A 16,933-nucleotide genomic window follows, 5' to 3' on the forward strand; every position below is an offset into this window, starting at 1 on the left:
GGTGGCATTATAGCTCTATATATCGGGTATCACGTGGCTGAATAAAGCTTCATTATAGGGCTATATATGGGGTACCATGTGGCTGAATAAGGCGGCATTAAAGGGCTACATATGGGGTATCATGTGGCTGAATAAGGTGGCTTTATAGGGCATCATGTGGCTGAATAAGGTGCCTTTATAGGGCTATACATGGGGTATCATGTGGTTGAATAAGGTGCCTTTATAGGGCACCATGTGGCTGAATGTGGTGACATTATAGTGCTATATATGGGGTATCCTGTGGCTGAATGTGGTGACATTATAGTGCTATATATGGGGTATCCTGTGGCTGAATGTGGTGACATTATAGGGATATATATGGGGTATCCTGTGGCTGAATGTGGTGACATTATAGGGCTATATATGGGGTATCTTGTGGCTGAATAAGGTGGCATTATAGGGCATCATGTGGCTGATTAACACTGCATTATAGGGCATCATGTGACTGAATAAGGTGCCTTTATAGGGCTATATATGGGGTATTATGTGGCTGAATGTGGTGACATTATAGGACTATATATGGGGTATCATGTGGCTGAATGTGGTGACATTATAGGGCTATATATGGGGTATCATGTGGCTGAATAAGGTGGTGTTATAGGGCACCATGTGGCCGAATAAGGTGGCATTATATGGCATAATGTGGCTGAATAAGGTGGCATTATAGGACTTCATGTGGCTGAATCATGTGGCTGAATGTGGTGCCTTTATAGGGCTATATATGGGGTATACTGTGGCTGAATAAGGTGGCATTATATGGCATCATGTGGCTGAATCATGTGGCTGAATGTGGTGCCTTTATAGGGCTATATATGGGGTATCATGTGGCTGAATAAGGTGCCTTTATAGGGCTATATATGGGGCAACATGTGGCTGAATGTGGTGACATTATAGTGCTATATATGGGGTATCCTGTGGCTGAATGTGGTGACATTACAGTGCTATATATGGGGTATCCTGTGGCTGAATGTGGTGACATTATAGGGATATATATGGGGTATCCTGTGGCTGAATGTGGTGACATTATAGGGCTATATATGGGGTATCTTGTGGCTGATTAACGCTGCATTATAGGGCATCATGTGGCTGAATAAGGTGCCTTTATAGGGCTATATATGGGGTATCATGTGGCTGAATAAGGTGGCATTATAGGGCATCATGTGGCTGAATAAGGTGGCATTATAGGGCACCATGTGGCTGAATAAGGTGGCATTATAGGACTTCATGTGGCTGAATAAGGTGCCTTTATAGGGCTATATATGGGGTATCATGTGGCTGAATGTGGTGACATTATAGGGCTATATATGGGGTATCATGTGGCTGAATGTGGTGACATTATAGGGCTATATATGGGGTATCATGTGGCTGAATAAGGTGGTGTTATAGGGCACCATGTGGCCGAATAAGGTGGCATTATATGGCATCATGTGGCTGAATAAGGTGGCATTATAGGACGTCATGTGGCTGAATAAGGTGCCTTTATATGGCTATATATGGGGTATACTGTGGCTGAATAAGGTGGCATTATATGGCATCATGTGGCTGAATAATGTGGCATTATAGGGCATCATGTGGCTGAATAAGTTGGCATTATAGGGCTATATATGGGGTACCATGTGGCTGAATGTGGTGACATTATAGTGCTATATATGGGGTATCCTGAGGCTGAATAAGGTGGCATTATAGAACTGTATGTGGGGTATCACATGGCTGAATGCGGCGGCATTATAGGGCTGTGTACACTGGTATGGAGCTTTTATGCTGGTCATCTGTATATGCCGGGTAATGGGACAGTCTGTGGTCAGTATGAAGAGGTCATACATGTACTGACAATGGGCATCACTGCTACACAGGTGTGACTGATGTGCACTATGTTATGTATTCCTTTGTATAACATAAAGATCTTTTACTGTATCATATGTGAAGCGCTCACTATTATAGTGCATTAACTATGTGTTATTTCACCATAGAACACGTGTGTAATACTTCCGTGTTTGCTATATTGTACCATGGATGGTGCAGTACGTCCTCTCAACTGTACCAATTTTGTCGGGACAGTCCCAGATAGCTGACCTCAAATGTGGCAGCGTTTCACCCTAAAGAGGGAGTTTCTAGGCAGATGGGGCGGAGTTTGGGCTAAACAGGGCTGTCCGCTCCTTCCTATGCTGTATGTGAGGCTGCCTGTCTTTCTAGCACAACTGATGGCCCTTGTCCTCTGTACGTCACTGGACAGATCTATGTACTGAACTCAGACACATTTATACGATAATTAAGTCATTAGTTCTTTGTGTAATGTAACGCTTCCATTCCCTTCATTCATGAGGTTGCCCGCTTCTGACCTGAAGTCTTCTTATGTCCTTCTTATAGTGAGGTGCCAGTAACTGCACCCCCATATATACGGTTCTCTGCATAACCTCTTTATGTATGCCAAGGCTTTATTCCTGCCACTGTTTGCCTTCTTTCTCCCTTTTCTAGCTCTGTTTTATCAAATGGTATTCCATGTGATATTACATAGCCAGTGCCGACACAAGCACAGGTTGCCAGGCTGCAGGCGGTGCCTAATACACTGGATGAATTACATAATGTCACTCATTTGCCGATGTGGCATCCTAACACTGAGTACTGGCCACTGACGTGGAGGGGCAGCAGCTGTAATGGGCTGGGGGTGAAGTGTCTGGTAACGTCACAGAACAGTGCCGCACTCTCAGCAACATTTGCCTCCTACCTCTGGTCCACAATATGAAGAAGCGGGATAACTCAGTGGGTTGCATCAGGGCAGTGCCCAGCACTTAGGGTGCGCCAACCCTGTATGTAGCATTGTATAGGTGCGTACCCTACATGTATCTACATTACACCGCGTCGGTCACATCAGGGACAATGCTGTTTGCAGAGAGTAACAATCCGGCTGTGTGCTAATCACTGTTATACCTTAGTGTTACCAGCTAATATTGGGCCTGATTCAGAATCGTCCGCTATGAGGTAGCAGCTAGGATGGTGGGCGCAAGCGCTACTGCGAAATGATGCTAATGCCACAGGGTGGTCTTGTGTAAATAGACGCCTTTGCAATACGCTGCCCATCGCATCACTTCTCATCAACCATCTGCATAACCCTTAGGGCGTGAAATTTACGCTTCCTTGGCCAGTGAAGCTGCATCGGAGGACGCAGACACTGGCCTCGCATGCCTCCAAAACGCTCCCAGTCGCTGCCCCTTCCCCAAATGCTACAGCATATCAACCATGCTGCAGTTTAGGGGGCTCTTAGACCGTTGTTGCAGACACAGATCAGCGCATGCAACGGTCGGCAAACATCGGGTTCTCTCTGAATCAGGCCCACGGACCCTTACATTCTGGAACAGCTACAAGGGCATTAAGCAGAAAACGAATAAGGACAGATGCCAATATGTATAATATATATTGTACGGTGTAATTGCGGCCATGTTTGCTGAGCGGTGAGGGGTGAACAGTTCTTATTACTGTAGCAATAACCCTGCGTAATGTCCATCGCAGATACTATTGATGAGAAGGGTCTTAGCAATGTCAGGACAGATGTGATATAGGTCCGCGGTGATGATCCCGACCTCTGCTGGGGAAAATGATAATATCCCGGAAAGAAACATAATTGGAGCATTACCAATTAGTGGCGCTGTGACTCTCAGAACACGGAATTCCAGTAACTAGAAAGTAAATCTCATTGTGCTCTAACAAACATAAATACTCATTGTCTGTAAATCTGTCTCCAGACTATTCTGCTTTAACCCCAAACATATAAATGCAACAGCGGATATTGCATTTTTTTTTTTTTTTTGACCTTTCGCCTTTACATAAAACCTTTTCGGGCGTCTCTAAAATCATCGGATACAGATCAACGTGTCGGCATTGGTGTGTGGAGGGAGCTGTAACATTCTGTCCCGAATACTCAAAGCGATAACCTGTGATATTTGCACAAACAACTGTCGTCTATGCTGCAATTGTGCTGCAGGATCAGCTACGTCATCCCTATGTATCCCCCACATACAAGCCCATATGGAATGTGGCTCACACAGGTGGGGGATCTAATGGAAAGCAGCCGGGAGGAGGAACACATGTACAACATATTTACAGCTGCTTTATTACATTACGGGGCAGGAAGGGCAGTCATCAGACTGAAATACAATGTGTCAGATATCTGTTTATTGAGCGACTCTTCCCAGACATTGGCCCTCATTCAGAGGCGCTCGCAAGAAGCGACCGCTCGTCCTGAATGAGGGCGGCCACTTGTATTTTTTAGTGCGGCCTCCTGGTCGCTAGCTAAGCTGTGGGTTACCACCCACAGCTTTAGTGACCAGCCAGGTTGATGGTCGCGATGGTCAAGACCTTAGGGTCTCGGCAACCGCAAGCCCCAGGGAGCTTCCTGCTCTGATCGAGCAGGAAACTCCCCACTGACATCACTGATGTCAGTGCGGCCGCCCACAAAACGGCAGGCGTTCCGTCATGAGCGCCTCCGTTTATGTAGCCACCCCCCCGCCCGCCTACAAGACGGGGGAGCTGTCGATCAACATCGACAGCCGCCCCTTTTGTAGTGAGCTCATGAGCGGGAGAGTTTCTCTCTCGCCCCGGGACTTGCGCACTCGCAGTGCGGCCACTGCCCGTGCGCAGGGCCTTAACATCGACCCAGTTGCGAGCGCTCAGCGCTTGCGACCGGGTCTGTATGAGACCCATTGTGTGTGTGTGTGTGTATAATACATATATATTTTTTCCTATTATTACACATGAAGTGCAGGTGTCGGACACGGGGAGAGCCTGCGTTGTACATTAACCACAAAGTTTGTATAGGTCACGTCCATATGTATATGTATGTATATATATATATATATATATATATATATACAGCTACACAGGAAAGAGATCACATGGCTCCCATCTGATATCAAAGAAAGCAAAGTTTATAAAGTATTAATGTAGATTATATGAATAGCAAATCATTTTCAATATTTAAAATAGCTTCACAATCACAAGTCCTGTGTATAAATAATGTTTCATTTGAAAGAGAATAAGGGATCCCACCGACAAACACAAAAGCTTGTGATATTCAAATCCGGGTGCCTTTCATTCGTCTGATGTGACGAGGCTCGGCCAGAGCCAGCAGCACTGGGATCACCCACCGAATCCCCTCCAATGTGAAATAATACAGGCACAACAAGAGAGAGAGATGAAAGACTTAGGTCATCTGTCCGAGGGGAAGAACAAAGGTAGTGGGCCAGTCTGTAGCGTAATCCCCCCTCCCTTTTCGGGAGAGGACGCAGAGCCATATAATATTACGCACCGCCACCGGGCTACTCACCTCATTTCCCACGTACTCTGCTGAGAATTCCAGCTTAAGTCACTTTTCCTGTAGCATTTTTCCAGCAGGGCCCCCGGAGCTGGGATTTGATACAAGTCAGTGACTGGGGTAATACCTTTGTCCATCTAAGCATTAAATGACCCATTGAAATACAGCTTAGTTAGAGAGAAATTTAGCAAAGCCATCTCAGAGTCTTTCCCATTTGTTACACGTCTTGTCCCGGAAGACTGCCGAGGAGCCTGGAAAATGCCGTCCCATCATTTCTGGAGCACAGCTATGACCAGACCTAGAATCAGCGCTGATTTAATGGAGCCCGCAAGAATCACTAAAGGCTCGGCTAAATCTTCATCTTTAATCTGACACTGAACAAATGTCTTTGTCCAATGACTATGATGCCTCCGCTTTCTGTAACGGAGGTGATGTTGTGTGGAGCCCAAGTAAATTATTTCCACTAACCAGTGCAGGCTTGGGTGCGCCAAAAAGCACAGGCTGCTGACATCAGGAATAGACAGAGCCCTAACATATGACCTATTTAGGGGTCTGCTTGGTACTTCATTGCTATGGGGTTTACTGTATGTGCTTTCAAAGTGCACTAAATGGAAGAGATATGTACAGATGTGTCCTTTTTATTACGGCGGCATCAGTCCTGCCAAATAGCCGCTGTCGGCGGGCAGGTCCCTAGCGACAGAACTGCATTGCTAACCTACACAGACCACTGCCCGTGCAGCAGCCTCCGGCTCCGTCCTGCTGGTCTGACACGTGGTCTCCCAGCACACCACAGTACAGTTTAAAAAAAAAAAAAAACGCTTTTTTTTTTCTAAACTTTATTGTGTTCTGCTGGGAGAACACAGTGTGCGAGCAACCACCGGAGCCAGAGGACGGACCAGAGCGCCGGATGGAGCTGCGGGGGACCTGTCCAGCTGGAAGCAGGTAAGTGTCACCTGCTATTCGCCACCTCACAGTGGCAGATAGTACCTCCATCAAATTCCGAAAATACATAATTTTTCGGAATTTGATGAATACCATAATTTCCACATCCCCATACTAATGTACTAATGTATGGGGAGTGTGAAAATTAACGCAGGGGGACTTAGCAAGGAGATATCGGTGATATCTCCTGTGCTAAGTGTCATCATGAATACTAACAAAGTTATTTAAGGAAAATGTCATTAAAAAACGTTATTTTAGTGTTGATGAATAGGCCCCTAAGTCTGAATCTATGTAAGAAGGGCTCTGAGGTGAAATTCCCTCACCCCATGTTCAGTTGTGCTTCATCTTCAACTTAGTATGTGTGTAAAAACAATTCCCGTTCGGTTAAAGTCGCAGCCCAGCGTCTCCGGGACGCTAAGCGGCTTTTCGCTGCATCTGCGATGTGACTAAGATGCAAAATATTAAAGTAAAATATGCTACGTTGCACCTATCGAATCATCGTGCCGGGCGTCTCACACTCCCTATGGCATAAAGACGCCCAGTGCATGAGGACATATCTGTATCAATCAGGGTGAAGATACTAAACGGTGTATAAATTTATTGGCTAAATACGCTTTGATCGTATTTTAGTTTTTTTTGTGGAGGGGTGAGGGGGGGGGGGGGGGGTGGGTTACACCGGAATACAGATGAAAGAGAAAGCAAATATATACTTGATAATTAGTCTTGTCTGTGTGAGCACAACTTATTGTAAATAGCCCATCTAGGCGGCCTTTCATCCCAGGATTCCTTGCAAGGAAGCAACGGAGCGATAATTCAATATTATTGCTGCTCCAATGCACTAATCGCTTAAAGAGTAGTAAAACTCAGTGATGACTGCCACAAGGCTTCTTGCAGCCTCCTGGCTCGAGGCACAACTCCCCGACACGGCAACATCCAGATGTCAGGAGCAGTATCCAGGACCTGATGCAGCACACAGCCCCGTTCCAGTATGGTTTAACATCTGTCTCATCTGCTGCTATGCAACCTGCTGGATGCAGACTCCGGAGCGCAGCTCCGCTCTGAAGTTCCACTCTGAACACGCACATTTGGACGCTATCAATTATCGCTGTCATATTGTCCTGTTCAGTGAATTACCTGCATCCAAGAAGCTCCTTAGCAGTCATTAGGTTTATCGGCTAAGTGAAGGGCTTGTTCTTCACAGGGCAGTGCCTCGCTCTTCATTAATGTGAAATGATGACTGCACAGACGCAGCCGCAGCGTAGGGACCAACTAACAGCATGGAAACTCCCAGCTGCTGCGCGCACCGAGATAAATGGCTGCTAACTTCAATTTCCTCCATTTATCTAGTTTTAAAAACTTAACAAGAAATAAAAAAAATAAAAAAAAAGTCATTTTCGGGCATACATACAATTTAAGAGAACTGAAAAAAAAAAATTATAATGGAGCTGAAAATATATATATATATTTTTTTTACATTTCAAAAGACAATTTTTAAGGTCACGATAAAGATTATTCAGGTGAGTATTAAGCCATCCATTTTTTAAGGGTAGATTTATCCACTTTGAAAGAAAGTGTAAAATGCTCGTCAAACATTAGTGAGTTCCAAGTTGCATAAAAAGTTTTGTTTTTCCTGTGTTATTTTTTTTACATTATTACAGATAGCAGCACTTTTGTGATTTCGCCAACTAGCCTCTGTGATGAGGCCCCATGCACAGGGGAGGCTACGGAAACGGAAGCCCTCATCAATGTAATCATGCTCCCCGACAGATATAGTCACCTTTTCGGGGGAGCCTCAGTGAGTGACATGATGTCAGGTCATGTGATCATAAACATCACACAGGCTGGGAGGAGTACAACGCTGCGTGGTGACATCACTGACGTCATGTGTATGATACCCCCTTCTCTGCATAAATGGGGCAGTTAATGAGAGGGAAAGGAGTCACATGGGGTCTGACAGGGTAATAAGGGGGAAATTAACTACATCGAGGACACATCTATAGGGCCTGCGGACACATCTATAGTGCCTGCAGAGTGTGTGACTAAGTGGATGGGGAGGGAGTTGGATCATGGAGCTTGTGGCCAGGCTGCCCGCCATTTCACAGCCATCCCAATTTTATGTCATGGTAGTACCCCATCTGGTGGCTGAGGGGGCGCAGGATGAGGATTCACTTAGGGTGCCTATAATAGAGACTCTTAATCAGGGAATATATACATGTTGTGGTAATACTTCATGGCTTGGAGCTGTATGAAGTAGGTATGGGAATCAAATTATGTTTTATCAGAACCATCGATGGTTTGGTTCTGATGACTAACCCCCAAAGTGGTCAGCTGAATCTCCTCTCCAGACTTCTGCCAGGGAGAAGACTTTAAAAGTAGGCAAGTATGATCCAATGTTTCTAACCATTGCAAGTTTTTTCCAATGATCTACCGATGTATTGGGGGTAGTGGGGGCAGACTGTATGATTGGCACCCGTGCCTAAGCCTATACATACAGGAGATATGTGCACCTTCAGTTACTGCATATAAAATGCACATTTCTCAGCATGCCAGACTAGGACTTAAACGCTCAACCTCATGTACTATAGTCAGACATCTAACACATAGAACAGTTTTTTTTCCTGCATAGTTGCAATTATAAGTTTAAACCATTGCAGCAGAAGCAGATCTACATCTACATAGATGTGCTTAGCTGCAATGGTTTAAACTGACAATTATAACTAGATTCCTACACTTAGAATTATTAGGCTTTCGAAGAAGGAAAAAAAAGCTCCATATGTTATGTGTCTGACTATAGTACATGAGGTTGAGAGTTCAAGCATTATGTAAATGTTTCAATATGACCAATGTGCGAGAACAAAAGGAGCATCTTACCTTTGGCAAAACACAACTTAAAACTGGGGGTGGGGGGGGGGTCATAGAAAGCCGAGACCGGAGAGAGGGTAATTAATGTCAACCACACAGCACAAGCAGACAATTTGTTGAATGGACCAATCGTGTCTCAATGATAGCAATAGTGAATTCATTGAGACACGAGACACAGACTGAATTGATGGTATGAATATATAGGTTCAGCCCACAAAATGGCTGCCTCCACTACCATTTACGTAATGCTGATCAGTGCAAGCACTAACAACGGTGCTACGCTCGGGAGAAGGGGGGAGTACACCCTCCTACCACTTTAATACCAGCCCTTTCATTAGTACAACTTTTCCTTTTATCCTAAAATACTGCTCGGTTATGGCTTAGATTAATCATGAGATTGAGGAGAAACTGTGACATTGGTCAAATATAAATGCGCTTCTCCACCCTCCAAAAAAAAACATTTGACTGCGCAATAAACACAATTTTAGTTACATGAATCTATATTGCTGGTCAGGCGTAACGGATTGCAGCCATGTTTTTAACATGCGTTTATGTTGCTGGTGAGGTGTAGGAAATAGCGCCATATTAGTCTCCATTTTCTCACTTAGGGGGAGATGTATCAAACTTTGGAAAGAGATAAAGAGAAGAGGTTGCCCACAGTAACCAATCAGCTTCTGTCATTTCAATGACCTGTGCTGGTTAATTGGTTTCTTTGTACAACATTTCCACTTCATCTCCAAGGCTTGATACATCTCTCCCTAAATGTCCTATTGCCTCCTTAGCTATGTCGTGTTTTGCGGAGCCACCATAACACAATGCAGCACAGGAGATCTCCATTGCAGAATAAATGTTTGTTCTTTTTTTTGTGCCCTTTGCTGGAATATCTAATCTGGGAAAGTTCCCTGCGGAGAGGCGCATTATCCTTATATGCTAAGGACAGAGCACGTTCAATCATCTGCGAGACCATTAACGCTGAATCCCACCAGCCTGAAACAGTCGGGTGGACACTCTACATGACACCAACTGCTCTAAATTGTTTTTCTTACACTTCCTATGATGACCCCCTCGTGAAGACAGTATGACAGAATTTAGGTAAACTAGTGCCAATTACAATAAGTAGCAAAAATGACACAATTGCCCTCTGACTGTGATCCGATGGGAAGTAAACGAGTCACAATGTGCCAATAACTTAATGATAATCTTGAGGACGGGTTTAAACCAGGAGGTGGCATCTTCATGTGACTTTTCCTGCCAGAGACGCATTGGGGTGCCTCAAATAAATCGCCATGCTGGAACAAAGCATAGGTGGCGGCCGGAACCTGTGTCTCCCTGTAAAATCCGGTGGTGACTTGTGGTCGGTGTTTGGGAAGCGAGTTGGCGAATTTAGCACAATACAATTAAGGTTTTACATTGTGCTAGCCGGGGAATCAGAGGGGGACAACTGATACAGATGAGCAAATCTAGATGGTAACATATTACAGATGTGTCCTCATGCATCTTAGCCTTAACACGCCACGAAGCGCGACTTGCCCGGGGTGATCGAGCCACCAGGTCCCATGCTACTCACCTAGCATTCTTGTCTTTTCCTTTTGCTGAAAATGTGTATAAGTTGCAATGTGATGCGACTAGGACGCGGAATAATGGGATATGAGCCACTTGTATATCCGTGTGCATCTGTGCCTGTTTACGAGCCACAACGGAACTTGGGATGAAAGTAGCTGCGGTCGCTGCATTGTAGAACTTCATATACACATTCAGAGCCTCAGGCACACACAGATATACAAGTGTCACATATCACATTATTCAGCACAGACCCCCCTTGTCCCCCCCGCGGCTGTCCGCGCCCGGCATCACTTCGATCCGGATGCCAGGCTTTGGTCTTTCGCTGTCTGGTTAATGACAGGCGCAGAGTTTTCGACGCCTGTCATTAGTACCACGCCGGGATTAGAAAGTCTGGAAGCCGGCGGTCGGCATTTAGACCGTTAGCTTCCAAACTACATCCCGTAAGGACACATCTGTAGGAACAGAAAAATCTGAATTTCATCTCCATTTCTGCCATCCTGAATGTTGTCACTTCATTTCGTAGAATCTAGTATACCAGAGTTTTCCAAACTCCGCCATTACATTCCAGGTTTTAAGCATATTAATGCTTGCGCACAGGTGACTTAATTAGTACTTCACTCAATTTGATTGGCGGAGTTTGGCAACCTCTGCAGTATAACACATACCATGGATTTATGGTCAGTTCCAGCATAGATGTCAGTACAATAACCGTGCCAGATAATGAAGTAGTAACACAGCGATAGGCAGTCGAATACACTTCCGGGGCCCCACTGGGCGTCCCTCTAACCTTCAAAAGGGGCCGCACATTACTCGTATTCTCAGAAAAAAGTGAATCAATACATGCAATAAATGAAAAAGACACCTATCTGTAATAACACAGCAGAAGGCAATTAAACAAGCACTACAAGGTAAAAAATATGACGACTCAACAGGAAGGAGCCGGGGGCTGCTAGTAAAGGCGTGGAAGGCCAAGTGTGGCCCCCAGGTCCACCTGTTGCTCATCACTGATCTTGTATAGGAATTGCCACTGACAGCCTTGCATCCTCACTCCTGACCCGGACATCTACCTGCTGTTCCACAAATTGCTTAGTGTCAGCTAAATACAGACTGGCTCGCCCCACTCGCCCTGTGCTGACCCATCCTGCCCACCGCACATCAGAAGGGTTGCCCAATTTACATTAACAATCATTCAGCAGCAGGGAGGCGTAAAACACAAATGGTTCTCACTCTTCTATGTATAAGCACGGTGTATTTATTCAGTGGCCCCGGCATACATGATATTACTGTATGGGCCTGCTAAACTCTCTGTCACCAGCAGGCAGGTCGGTGCTGCCATAAGCGACAGAGTTAAACCCGGCATCTCACCATTACTTTACTTGCCTGAAATGAGACTGGGTAAGGCGTTTGAGTGTGTCTAAGCATCATTAAGAGTGGCAGCTCTGCCAGAGACTGGCTGGGTGAGTGAGCACATTACAGACACAGCATTGAGGAAATTAATTTTCTTCAATAAAGTCATTTTTAAGCCTCATATATTTCACAATCTAAACATATGTCACCGTTTCATAAACAGGATAAATGGATTAAAATAATACATTACCGATATGCTGACACTTGGAGATATTTTAATTAGAATTGCCTAGGCTGGGTGATCCTTAACTCTGTGTGTTTGTGGAAGGCGTGCACGGACCATTTAATATGCAGAGAGACGACAGGTATATCCGTCAGCCAGCCGGCGACTAACATCAACTGGCGTTAACCCTTGCGAACAAATGGCTTTTGTAGATCACTCATGGCACTGCGTGCGCGGGTTCGGAGGCTGTGACAATGCCACTATGTGGGAGAGACCCGCGCGCCTGAAGGTGCCTTTTCCTATAATAATATTTCTTGATAAAAGGCCGCCCTGGAACGCCGTAGTTATTTACATGGCTGACACATTACACGGGGCCTTTTCGCCGCTGAAATCTTTCATGAGGCTCTTGTGGAGACAGCCATAAAATAGCTGAGCACAGCAAATGCCATCCACCGGCTGAAAATTTATGTGGAGGAGAGAGCGCGGTGCCCTGCAACAGATTGTTACTCGGATCAAATGCCCTAATGGATGTGTGATCAACCCCTGCGACCCTCTTCCTGCCGCTGCTGGGGGGGTTTAAAGAGCAATCACAGCCCCTTTCAGCTCCACTGACTGGGGCCCAGGCAATGCGTATAAATCGCGTCACGCAGCTACGACAGCGAATATTCAGAAGCTGAAACACTGCGTGCTTATGAGTATTATCTGTACAGTGCTGTGTAATATGATGGGGGCTATATAAATAAACCATAATAAGTCATATATAAAATACTAGTAAGAAAATGAGCAAAAAGTGACTATTTACTGACAAGCAAATATATGGAAGACCATATACTGCAATATCATTATTATATATACATATAACTATATGGGGCTGCTGTGAATATTCTCTGTGCCGCATTGTGTAATATGGTGACGCCATTTAATCGATGATAAATAAAATGATTGTTGGTGGGTTCCTCAGACTTATTACTGGTATTATTACCAGTGATACGTCTGTATTTAGGGGGGACAGGAAAAGCCCCATATAAATGAAGTGCCCAGAGACCACGTCGTCTCTACAAGTCAGATATAATAGAGGCGCGTTGCTATATTTAGCTGGAGTTACATTTTGTGGTTGGAGCTCTTTATCCACGGTAATTCCTCCAGGCAACTGCTTGAAATTCTCAACTATAAATAGATTATTGGATCCTCTGCGGTCTCCCTGTCACTAGCTCTCCAGCCTGGTCTGTACCATAACTCTGTGATAAGACTGATGACCGCCCAGATGGGAATAGACAGTAATTAGGGATGGTAACAGCACCAGTAATACACAGCGCTCGGGTCACTCCCTGTAATTATACAGACACACATCACATTGTATCAGCTGCCATTGTCTCCCTAGTATACCCTGACTCATTGTAATAGTACAAGTATTATTACTTCATTCCTGAATGAACGGCACATGAGGTCTGTAATGTCAGTGATAGAGACAGGTATAATAATCATTTTCCTTATCAAAACCATCCGCTGAGATAGATCACTCACTCTCTCTATATACACACACAATATATATATATATATATATATATATATATATATATATACATATACACACACACACACTCACATATATATACATACACACATTATATATATATATATACACATACACACATACATATATACATATATATACATACACACATTATATATATATATATATATATATATATATATATATATATATATATACACATACACACATACATATATACATATATATACATACACACACACACACTAAATCGTGGTCAGATCCTCTGACAATGGGGGTGACGCCTCCATAGGTTATTAAAGACCAATTTTACACAAATGTTAAAATGTTGATTTAAAGATCATAGAAATAAGCTTGATACTCATTATATAGAGAAATATAGAGTATTCTGTGTCAAGGGTGTACAACACACAATACAGTATATATTGCCACGCAGGAAAAATGAAGGGTGGTCTAACATTTCCAGACCCTTGCACTGTTAACCCTTTCACTGCTAATAACAATTAAAGATCACTGTAGTGTACCTGGTAAACGCAACCTATCATCGGTTACAAAAATAATGTGAGTGACACACAACACATCGCTCTCCCCCAACTGGGGGCGCTCTGCTATTAGGCACAAGCCGGCACCGGAAGCCGGCACCGTTGTTGGAGCAAATGATAGCAGAATAAATAGACCGTTCACCCAAACACTTTAGAAGCATTACAAGGACACCCCACAATTATTATGCAGAACGGGAACCTCAGCAGGTGGTGACGTTACACTAAGCTGCAAACGTGGAACTTTTTACAACACACAGAAACATTTGTATGAGCACCTACAATTCTGTAAGTAATTCCCCATTCTAAAGTTCTGCAGTATATGTTGGGGCTATATAAATAGCAGCTAATAAATGATGCTAAATAATGTGCAAGGAATTATAGGTCACAAGACTTTATGGGCTCGATTCAATTGAAGCCGGCGCTATTTAATTCGCGTTCAATTGAATGGAGCCCTATGGGGCAAATTTACTAAAGTGAGAGTTGTTGTCCATAGCAACCAATCAGATTCTAGCTATTATCGTCTAGAAGGTGCTAGATAGATGTTAATTAGAATCTAATCGGTTGCTATGGGCAACATCAACACTTCCAAAAACTGCACCTTAGTAAATATACCCGTGTGTGATATGAGAAAAGTAATAAGTGGCACTGCTGGCTTAGGAATATGCCCCGGCGTTGCTCTATTCAGCTGCATTTCTTGGGCCTCTCCGTTCCTTTTACAGCCCCAGACAAAAACAGGGGAGGGAGAACCAATCAGAACTAAAAAAATCAAATGATTGGTCCGCCCACTCACCGCTCCGCCATTTTTAAAGTGAAGAATGAAATTGATTTCATCCTAGTAAAATCTATTCTGTAGGTGGTAGTGCGGCTTTACAATAGTATCAGAAGCAGTAACGACCTTAGCATGGATATTCCACACCACTTAGAGCCATTGATGTTACAGTAACTAGCTCCTGCTTTTGACCAGACAACTGGAAGATAATTAGTATGCGGCACAAACTTGTCATTGGGGATCGGGTTGAGATGTTTCCTCTCGGACCAGTAACCAGGACACATGACCCATTCTGCACTAGGTGCCGCATGTAGAAATAGGTGGCTGGAAATATAAATATTAGACCCTAACCTACACTGAGCTAAACAGGGGTTGTGCGGGGGGGATAAAGTGTAGAAGGGGGGCAAAAATGTAAAAAATTTACAGAATCAGTTAAGGGTCCGTCAGAGTGATAAGTGAAGCAACGACTACCAGCGTATGGAAGGCACTGCAGAACATGATCTGACAGTCACGAGTACAAAGCATGCAGCTCGTTATTAAACCCCCCACCCCCCTCACACACACACTCCCCCATTTAGAAGTTTGGCTGATGTCCCACTTGCTTTGTTCCGACACATACCTGAAGCTGCAATGGGCTGAGTCCAGAAGCGGCAGCAGCTGCCATTGTTGACGGAATGAACTGCACGGGGTAGTTATCACCTGTCGGGAGGAACAATAGAAGCAGGTTCAGACACTGAGCAGAGAGGACAAGTTACATGTGCAAACACGGCTTCCTATGTACTGCAATGCACGGAGCCCAAACATCTGTACAGACAAAGCAGCTTGTTGGGTAATATTGGGGCTGAGACATCTTTATTGCAAACAGTCAGAACAATTATTGTTGCTCCTGACATCAGCCACCGTCGGAGGGTCAGGAATGTGACTTCCTACAGAAACTTAGCTGGCAGAAATGAATTCTAGGTTTTAGCTTAGCGGAGATGAAATGAATAGTAGTATTATTATTACTAGTGTGGGGTTAACCCATTACTCTGGTATTGTTTTACTTTAACACTCATTTTTATTTATTACTGAAATTATGCAAATGTGGATAATACCAACATTAGAGAAATTATCAATACCATCCACGAAATACACCTGGGTTTTGTCAGTTAATTGATGCAATAAAACAAAAAAACTTCCCAGCAATTCGTTCGGGCCTAGGTAACCGTGGTAGGGAAAATAAAAGGGAAAATCCGGAGCAAAACATTTTGTACCAGTCGGATGGTCTGTATTACACGCTGTCAGCAAATATAAGCTAGGCAGCCTCAATCACATCACAACCGAGAACCTCAGGTTTAATTCGGATATTATACCATACAGCAATATTACACTAACACGCATATGGTTCTTATCATAATTAGTTATAACTGAGCACACACTTTATTTTCTATCATTTTATTAAAAACCATGAAATGTATCACATTTACCACGACAGACTTCTAGCTGCTAAATATATCTGATTGGATTGTTTTGCAACTGAACTTGTAGCAGGAAAATGAAAACTCGGCTTCGCGTAATTGGCACAATAGCGGAAATATCATAACGCCACTGCGTTGCGATGCTTACAGATGGTGTCATATGCTACCTCCAGGCTGTGTTTAAACAGAGCGCTCTCCTGCAAATTTGACTTTCCTAATGACCAGGCTGTTCTGCATGAAGCCTGTCATGTTTCCCAACAAACAGGATCCATCGACGATGCGAGTTTGTAAAAGATAAACGGATCGCTCTTCAAACAGCAGCGGTGAACTCAGCGTGGACTGTTACA

General features: G+C 44.1%; 1 protein-coding gene across 13 annotated transcripts in view; it reads right to left on the reverse strand.

Annotated features, from left to right (window-relative positions):
- SOX6 (SRY-box transcription factor 6) overlaps window positions 1–16,933 on the reverse strand; it is a 448,338-nt gene that overhangs the window by 64,807 nt on the left and 366,598 nt on the right. For all 13 annotated transcript variants that reach the window (XM_088450327.1, XM_088450324.1, XM_088450321.1 and 10 more), the window contains one exon: window positions 15,749–15,828. In XM_088450327.1, the coding sequence (XP_088306453.1) occupies window positions 15,749–15,828 (80 nt within the window). The remainder of the gene's footprint in view (window positions 1–15,748; window positions 15,829–16,933) is intronic.

The sequence above is a fragment of the Taudactylus pleione genome, unplaced genomic scaffold (genome assembly GCF_031769625.1).
Source record: "Taudactylus pleione unplaced genomic scaffold, aTauple2 ptg000515l, whole genome shotgun sequence".
NCBI lineage: Eukaryota > Metazoa > Chordata > Amphibia > Anura > Myobatrachidae > Taudactylus > Taudactylus pleione.